Source organism: Amaranthus tricolor, chromosome 2 (genome assembly GCF_026212465.1).
Source record: "Amaranthus tricolor cultivar Red isolate AtriRed21 chromosome 2, ASM2621246v1, whole genome shotgun sequence".
Taxonomy (NCBI): Eukaryota; Viridiplantae; Streptophyta; class Magnoliopsida; order Caryophyllales; family Amaranthaceae; genus Amaranthus; species Amaranthus tricolor.
The window spans coordinates 17,096,411-17,106,345 of NC_080048.1; the positions used below are offsets into that span (position 1 = coordinate 17,096,411).

Below are 9,935 nucleotides of genomic sequence, written 5' to 3' on the forward strand. Positions count from 1 at the left end.
GCTTCAGTATCGGCATTGAGGAGGTTCGTCGCTATGGTATTTGCCCGATCTATTGATGACAATGATGAGGGATATCCAAAGGCTCCTTTTAAGGGAGGAGCTTGAGCCATCCGCATCCTGTAAGGGTCAAAATTATTGGGATGCATAACGAATCAGGTGGGACCATAGCTATAGTTTAATTTGAAGCTGATCCCCAAAATTATTATAGGGAAAAGATTTTTGATTCTCCAGTAAATTGGGTGGGTAACGGTAGCCAGCAACATCTCCATTGTTAGCATTCAACTCTATCACATGGTAGAGTTGATGCAGAATGGTGTTAAGATGGGTGAGTGCTTCTTGAATTTTATGAAGCTCTCCCAAAATCTTAGTGTTCTCCACCATAGCCATCCATTTGCGCATTTCTTCGTGTGTCTGTTTTCTATTGTTGATTTTCTCAGAGCGCTTCTTCTCAGTTTCATATTGAGTTTCGAGGATGATAAGGTTGTGGAGCAACTCTTTGATGTTACCTCCTTCCTCATCCTGAATCCGCTCAGAGGCTTGGCCAATTTGGTAGTCAATGAGATAGTTGAAGAAACTGGTATCATTTTGATAATGGTCGAGGACAGAACAAACAGAAGGATAGCCGAAAGAAAAGGCTTTCCGTCCTGGTGAAAAAACAATGATCGCTAACTCTGCACCATCATGGGTAGTAAGTTCACTGGCTTTCTTAAAGAGGCTGAAACGACGTTTTGTGAAGGTAACTGAACGACTACTCTCCTTTTCCATACAAACCATGGGGATTTTTTGCCTTCCCCTGGATTTTTTCACAAACTTTTGATTGTTTTCCATGGAAGGGGGTAGTTCTTACTCTCTCTGGGTGGACAAAATTATTTACTTTTGCTTTGGAATTGAGATGAACTTTAGAGTTCAGGAACCTCTATTTATACAAAGTTCAGTCTGATCCAATCCAACAAAATAATTCAACTTTTGAGCTTTGGAATTGAGGAGTCTTACTTTTGACCTTTTTTAACATATTAAAAATATTGAATCTTTTCCCATATTATGGCTAAAAAAAATAATTTCCACTTTGCATTATGTGGGAAAGTATTTCCCACAATACCGTCCACGTGGAAATTTGTTTTTTTTTTTATTTTTCAGACAAAACCGCCACTTGAGATGGCGGTTTGCCTTAAGCACCAAACCGCCACATTAAGTGGCGGTTTGGTCAAGGCAAACCGCCATCTCAAGTGGCGGTTTGGTCCCTAGTAAACCGCCACTTCATGTGGCGGTTTGCTTGTGGCCTGAAAATTTTTTTTCCTTCATTTTAAAATAGTGAACGCAACATGCATTAAACTAGTTCAATACCATCTATTCCATAATAATCAATTACGAACCGGCTTGATTTGAAAAAATTAATTATGAAAATAATGCAAAGATATATTACAATTATGGAAAGTCATACAAGAAGTTCAAGTCATATAAGAATATACAAAGTTTGTTAAACTACAACCCCCGGCCCCTTTTGTTTTGCGCACTGGTGGATGATGATGGTGTGAACTCGTCAACCACCGCAATGACATTAAGAGCAGGAGCTCGTCGTTGACTAGCACGCTGATATGTGATGATCCTTTGCGGAGGCGATGGATGTGGAGGAGGAGTGGTGATGGAAGTTGGAGGAACGAATGGCGACATAGTACCGGATGACGATGGCGATCTGGAAGACCGACCTCGAGTAGATGAATGCTGGCGACCTCGTGTGGACCGAGAACTGGATCCTCCGGAAGAGCTACCTCTATGGGCTGAACTCCTTGGAGAAGGAGTGTGGAATGTGTCATCTACCTCGCCAATGACGGGTGGAGTCGGTATGAGGTACTCATACCCCGCCTGACTCAATGCATCGGTCAATGACGCATTGATGGAGCCTAGGGTCTGAGAACATAGCCGATACCCCACATCAATTGGCAATGTAGTGGCCCCTTGAATCGTGTCATTGCACTATATGAGAACCGATCGGATGCGCTCAGCCTGTATGTTATCATTATGTTGTTAAAAGACTGACATTAAAGTATTACTATATGTTATGAGTGTTGAAAGAAGACGTACCAGTAACGTAGATGTCGGATGGTAATGTGATCCTGGCTACGCAAATGCGGTGTTCGTTAGGCGTAATATGGAGATACGCCTGTACCAACTCATGTACATGCCAGTGCTATGACCTGTGAAGTTATCTCCTCGAACCAAACGAGATGCTCGGTCATTCCACGCATCTACGTGCGATCTATGTCGTAGGACGTAGTTCTTGTCCCCAGTCCTTCGATCGATCGCATGTAGTTGAGGTTGGGTGTCACAGGCATGCGGAATAACCTGCTCCAAACCGAATTGACGCATGACACGATCTGGAAGATGTAGCTCGACAATGTCAAAGCAAATAAGTGGACAACGCGATCTCCAAATCTCGTGGCCCGATGTACATATGTACGGTAGAGCGTCCATCTTAGTCGCTGTGTAAGTCTGCCATGTCATCTGTAATAGAAATCAATATGCTCAGTAATATATACAATTTATTAATAACTAATACAAATAGTAAATGTTAATAACCTGCTCGTCCCGTTGTCGATCAAGTGCGTCTCTGTAGTAGACAAGAGTATGTGGGGACTGGGATCTCGAAAGATATACGCGAAGCCAGCTGCAAACAAATGAACATTGTTTAACATTTTGATGTATCATAAAAAAGTGCAATTATGAATTTGATTAGTGAGTTGAGTGTTGCTACCTTACTGCTAAAGGATCCATCCCGCGCCGATGCTGTGACCCTAACACCGGTTCAAAATCATCCGCGTCGTCTTCCTGATCATGTTGCCCATCGGGTCAAATCGTCCGAATAATTGGCCTCCCTATATGAATATGCTCCCATGACCATATCTATAACAACATCAAGCAGCCACCAATGTCCTTGGCACCCGTACGAGATGCTCAACATAAGTTACGATACAGATACGCTAGGGTAGCACTTCCCCAAATGTACTCATCTATGCGCTCCAAGTCTCTCAGTAAAGGGAGATAGATCAACTGTACCGAGTCGCCGCTCTTGTCTGGAAACAAGATGCATCCAAACAAGTACAAGATGTAAGCTCGCGCATGTCTATCAACCGTCACATCATCCGCGTCATCCTCCAGCGCGCTAAAATGCTCTCGGAGCCAAGTCAGCTTCAATGACGATCCAACGATGATCTTCGGCTGTGTGGGGGTCTTGGGGGTTTTCAGGCCAAACCCCTAGTAGCTCATGAACTAATGCTGGCCAATTTTCCTCTCCATGGCTTATTACTGCTTGACCTTCGATGGGCAGTCCCATTATAACTGCCACATCTTGCAACGTGATCGTTGCCTCGCCAACTGTGAGGTGGAAGGTATGAGTCTCCGGCCTCCACCTCTCCACCAATGCAGTGATAAGAGCTCGATCGAGCTCTAAGCCCCCGCCTAACAACCTATGAATGTATCTGAAACCAACTAGTTCGACTACCTCTAATACCCTGTCATCCACCTCCCACTGTAACGTACTCGCCTGGTAGTGCTGACGAGTAACCAATTGGGCAGTGGAGCCCTCCCACGCAGCTACGCTCCTGTGTGTCGCCTAGCGTAAGCACTGATGGATCAACTGGGCTCGGCGTTGCCATGATCGCTGTTACATACATAAGTGTTATAAAAATCATAAAAATATCATGACTTCCCTCGCATTATCCAAATTTTCAACCAATTCAACATGTTTTTCAACGGGATAATGATCTTTCATGTGATTTCCCCACCAATTTGCTACCAATTTGCAACCAATATCATGACTTCCTCACCCCAATACACTATAACGGGAAGTGTAAATTTGAATACAAGAATTTGTGATACTAAGGTATTAGAACACTTATTATAAGGTTCATTTCAAATATAAAAGCTAAAAATACCATGAATATATACAAAAACCATTAAACTAACCCTACAAAGTAATAAACTTTCATTGAAGCATTTCATCAAACGCTTTATATGCATACAAAACAAATCCTAAAATTCAACTACAAATCTGTAAAATATAAGCTTAAATCATGAAAACAATAGAATGTAACAAACAATTAACGTTTTTATAACTTCAATTCAAAACAATAATGAATAAAAAAAAATTTGCATATTGAAAAAAAATTAGGGTTTTATTCATACCTTAAATGAGGATGAATGAACTAGTACACAAGGAGAAGAAGGAAATGTAGATTAGTTTAGTTGAATGAGAGGAATTGTAAATTTGAGTAAATGAGAGTGAAGAATTTTTTTTTTAGGGTTATACCGATAGCAAGAAGGAAGAAGAGCAAAATGAAATGCAGTGAAGAAATGTCGAAGCTGCTGTTTTGTACTGTTACAAAACCGCCACTTCAAGTGGCGGTTTACTAATTTTTTTTTTTTTTTTTATAAAAAAAATTAAAAATCCACAATACGCCATTTCAACTAGCGGTTTAATTCAGATCCCTAAACAAAACCGCCATTTCATGTAGCGGTTATATTAAAAAAAAACAATTTCTCACACCTATCCTACGTGGACGGTAATGTGGGAAATAATTTCCCATTTCAAGCAAAGTGGGAATTAATTGTTTAATTTGCAATATGCTAGGAATAGATTCAAAAATATTCAATCCAACAAAATTAAGTTTTAGTTTAACCAATTGAGTAAAAATAAATTAATTTCTGTCTTCCTTTAGTTTTATGAATGTAGAATTTATCTTTAGGAAAAAAAAAATTAGTTTTTTTATGACTAAAATTGAATTGGAAAATTGATACTAATAATCCAACCTTTCAAGTTTCGCTTAACTGTTGTGAATACTTTTATATTTGGATTTTTTTTAATAATTCAACTTTTGCCTTAGTTTCCAATCAGTAATACTTTTTATTTTATTATAATTTTACTTTTGTCCTTAGTTTACTATCAACATATCTTATTATTATTCTAATAGCAAATTAAGGTAAAAGTTAATTTATTAGAAAATATTTAAAGTTGAGATTATTCACAGCACATAAATGAAAGGTTAGATTATTAATATTTAAAATTGCTTTACTTTGAACTTGGATGCTTTACAAAAATGAATTGATTTTATGGAGTGAAATAGGAATAAAATTATTTCATTTAGATTACATCAAAATTTTATGGAAGATTAAAATTTCGTCCATGTACAAAACATATGAATTTCAATTCAAGATTTGGATTTTAAATTGTTTATACAAAAAATAATTTTGTTTTCAAATATGATATTTACACATAAAATTTAATTTTTTTGTTTTAAGTGTTAAAACTTTGTTTTTAATATATTGTTAAACAATAAAATTATGTTATAATCATAAATAAATTCAAAAAGAAGATTCAAAATTGAAAAAAATATTTGATATGAATTAATTACTAATTGGTTGTAGTTGATTTAAATTAACATAGAAACACATTTATAAGAATGTAGTATAGGTAAATTTTACGTATTTTAGGAATTTAATTGTTTATGAGAGATTATTAATTATGGTAATTTGAAATTAACTTGTTTAAAGGATGTCATGCAAACTACCTTGATTTCATCAAGTTTTGGAAATGGTGGGTTATATATATATATATATATATATATATATATATATATATATATATATATATATATATATATATATATATATATATATATATATATATGGATCCTTATTGAGAAGAGGTTTAAAATGAGAAGGGTAAGAAGGACTTTACATCCTTGATTTCACTAAAATGAAACCAAATAATATTGTCACATTATATAATGTACATATCACATTAGATGTGATACATATTCAATATAAGAGATTACGCATGTCCTTTATATTATTATAATTTTTTTATGGCAAAGCAAAATTTATAAAACGTCAAGAAAAAGCGAAAAATTTACCACCTCGTCATACACTTTAAATCCTTATATCAAGAGACTTATCCGCCACCCGCCACCCGCCAGCCGTCACCCACCCATCCTTAATTTTATTATTATTATTATTATTATTATTATTATTATTATTATTATTAAATCTTTTTTTACTTATTTAGATTTTTTGCTTTTTCTCTTACTATTTTTTATTTTTATATTTTATTTTATTTTTTTATTTATTTTATATTTAATTATTCTTAATTACTTATTTTTAATTATTAAATTATTTTTTATTTTTTATTTATCTTTTGTTCATTTTATTATTTCGATTGTTTTTTTATTTTTTTTTACTTTTTTTTATTGTTTTTCCATTTTTTATTTTTTTTCATTTTTTTATTTTTAGTTTTTTAGTTTTTATGTATTTATTTTTTTATCATAATTTTTTTCATTAATTTTTATCTTTTTATTTATTTTTTGTTATTATCATTTTTATTTTTATTTTGTTTTACATTTTTAAAATTATTCTCTTTTAGTAATTATTTTTATTATTATTTTTTTAATTTTTATTTATTATTCGTTTTTATATATTTTTTTATTTTTTTGATAATATTTTTTGATTATTTTTTAATTTATTTTTACTTTTTTTATAATTTTTTTATTAATTAATTATTTTATTATTTTTTATTGTTTATTTTTCTTTTTTTTTTTGTTAATATATTTTTCTTTATGTTTTTTCTTTTTTAAAATTTATTTTTATGTTTTTTATAGTTTTTAAAAATTTTTGAAATTTTTTGTTTTTATTTTTATTTGTTTAATTTTTACATAATTTTTGACTATATACTAATATATAAAAATATGTACTCCTTATATAAATATCTATACCCTACAAATATAAAAATATATTTTCAAAAATATCATACATTTTCTTATTTATCAATATGTGGTACGCAATTATTCTTAAAAAGTATATAAATGTTGTTAACTGGTACGATATGTTCTAATAATATGTTCACTTAAAAAAATATGTACAACTTGTAAAAATATATGTACCCTCAAAATAAAAATGTACTACTTATAAACATATATGTACCCCTAAAATAATAATATATACTACTTATAAACATATATGTACCCTTAAAAGAATAAATATGTACCATTAAATTAATATATGTAGCCCTAAAATAATAATATGAACTACTTATAAAAATGTTCATACTTCAAAAAATAAACTAAAAATAATAATAAATGATAAAAATAAAAAAATAAAAAATAAAAAATAAAAAAATAAAAATTTGAAAATATAGAAAAATTTAAAATAGAAAAGAAAATAAACAAATTAAAAAAATCTTTAAAAAAAAGTAAAAAAACATTTAAAAAATAAAAAAAATAATTAAAAATTTAAAAATAAAAAAATCATTAAAAAGTAAAAAAATTTTAAAAATAAATAAAAATAAATTTTTTAAAAAATAAATAAAAAAGTAATAAATAAAAAAACAAAATAAAAATGATGAAAAATAAATCAAAAAATTTTCAAAAAATAAATAAATAAATAATGAAAAAATAAAAAAAATAAAAAAATAAATAAAAAAAGAAAAATAAATAAAATAAATTAAAAAAAAAATACTCCCTCCATACCAATATAAATGTCCCATTTGCTTGGGCACGGATATTAAGAGTATGGTGGGGTCCATTGAAAAGGTAGTAGTTGGGTATTTTTAAGTAATTGGATTAATTGTTAATGATTTCCTCCTTTTGCTTAATAAAGTTGATAGAATTGAATTTTGGAGGGAATATTGGGTTTCACATTTCCAATAGAATTAATTGACATGAATACATTTCCGAGATTGTTATAATTAACAAACCATTAAACTACTTAATTTAAATTACAAAAAATTTCATCAATTAAATTACAAAAACCATCAAAATCATAAAATAAACTAAGTCTTCAATTCTTCCTTGATTTCTTCAACGTTTTTTGAACGGCAATTGAAAACGAGCAACCCTCTCGCCACATGCGCATGCAGATATTAAATCTTTCGTTGACTTCAGATTTATAAAAAAACAAACACGGTATGCATTTAGTGTTCAAAATTAATTAAATAGCTACAAAAAATCTAAATGTTTTGATTTTGAAATGAAGTCATCAATGAAACTGGAAAAAAATAAGCTGATGAATGATAAACAAATATGTAACAAATCCAGAGAGTTGACAGTTAGCTTTGATGGAATGGCGCCAAACTTAAAAAAAATTGCGCCCATACAACTCCTCAAAACACCAAGAATCAGTGCATATATATAAGACAACATTAAATAAAGAAATCAGCATTAAATTTCCACCAAGCCACATTGAAGTACACTCATGGTTACAAAAAAAGAGCTAGATCATTTTAGTTGGAGTCAAATGATGCATGAGCTTTTACTGTCACTAAACGGTAAAGGGAAGCCAAAACACGGGTTCATCAATGAAATTGCGAACAAGTACAATGTGCATAGGAGGACAGTAGAGAGGATGTGGAGACAAATTCGGGATCAAAAAAATAATAATCAGGTACAAATTACTGTCAACACCAAGAGAAAAGGCAGCAAAGGAAAGCCATCCATCCCCTTTGATGAAAAAAATTTCAAATCAATTGAATAAGTGAAGAAGACAAGTTTAACAGCACTGTCAAAGGCCATGGGAGTTAGCCAAACCACAATTTGCAGATGGAAAAAAAAAGTACTTTCGAAAGCACACCAACGCAATCAAACCGTTTCTTACAGACAAAAATAAACTCGACAGGTTAATTTTTTGTCTTACTAGTTGCATTTTAGAAGAGCATACAAGCAACTTCACATTTAATGACATGTCAAATGTAGTGCACATAGATGAAAAGTTGTTTTACATTACAAGGACACAACAAACATTTTATCTGACTCTAGATGAAATAGAGCCATATAGAGGAATCCAATCTAAAATATTTGTGCCCAAGATCATGTTTATGTGTGCCGTTGCAAGATCAATCTTTTCTAGTGAAGGTGAGATGATTTTTGATGGAAAGATAGGCATATTTCCTTTTATACATGAAGAGGCAGCACAAAGGAGCTCAAAAAACAGGAAGAGAGGAGAGCTAGAGACCAAGCCAATACAATCAGTCACTAAAGTACACACAAGAGACATGATTGTGCACAACATACTACCAGCAATTAGAAGTAAATGGCCACCACATTTAAGCAAAACCATTTTCATTCAACAGGACAATGCTAAGCCACACATTTTAGATGATGATGAAGTGTTTAGAGAGGTGGCAACACTTGATGGATTTAGCTTCCACTTAGTTCAACAACCTCCTACCTCACCAGATATGAATGTGCTTGACTTAGGGTTCTTTAGGTCAATACAATCGTTACAACATAAAAAATCAACATACAACTATGCACAGTTAGTAAACGCAGTGAGTGCAGCATTTGACAATCTACAACCAAATACATTGAAGTATGTATGGATCACACTACAAGCATGTAAAGTTGAGGTTATTAAGAAACTAGGTGGTATAGATTATGACATTCCACATATGAGAAAATCAAAACTTGCAAGGGAAGGGAGACTCCCACATTGTTTGGGGGTACAAAAGGAAATCATTTATGAGGCAATACGTTAGGTGGATGAAACTACATTTGAGGTCATTTTATTTTACTTGGGGATCAAAGACGAAGCATTTTTCCATCAACATCATTTACCAACAACAACCACAGAAACAACAGAGCCAACAACAAATCCATGTACATCAACAGAAGCAGCACCAGATATTCCAGCAACAAATGAAGCAACAACACCAACAAAAGAAACAACAGAGCCAACATAAACACCAGTAACATGTAAATAGGACACACATGAGTATACTTTTGGGTTATCTTTTGTACTCACTTTTGGGTAACATTGTTAGGTAAATGTTTAGGTCTAAACACGATGTACAAATTAAATCTTAAAGTTGTTTAACCGTAAACAATTAGAAGGAAATGTCATATTCAACAATTTATTGATGGCTTCAAAAACAAAATGAAAACAAATGCATC

General features: G+C 32.1%; 2 protein-coding genes across 2 annotated transcripts; one reads left to right on the top strand and one right to left on the bottom strand.

Moving 5' to 3' along the window:
• Positions 1–168: 168 nt before the first annotated feature.
• Positions 169–774, bottom strand: LOC130805602 (agamous-like MADS-box protein AGL62). Its single transcript, XM_057670385.1, has one exon. The coding sequence runs from the start codon at positions 772–774 to the stop codon at positions 169–171; it is 606 nt and encodes a 201-aa protein (XP_057526368.1).
• A 7,951-nt stretch (positions 775–8,725) lies between these two features.
• Positions 8,726–9,520, top strand: LOC130805603 (uncharacterized). The gene has a single exon (XM_057670386.1). The coding sequence runs from the start codon at positions 8,726–8,728 to the stop codon at positions 9,518–9,520; it is 795 nt and encodes a 264-aa protein (XP_057526369.1).
• Positions 9,521–9,935: the final 415 nt, after the last annotated feature.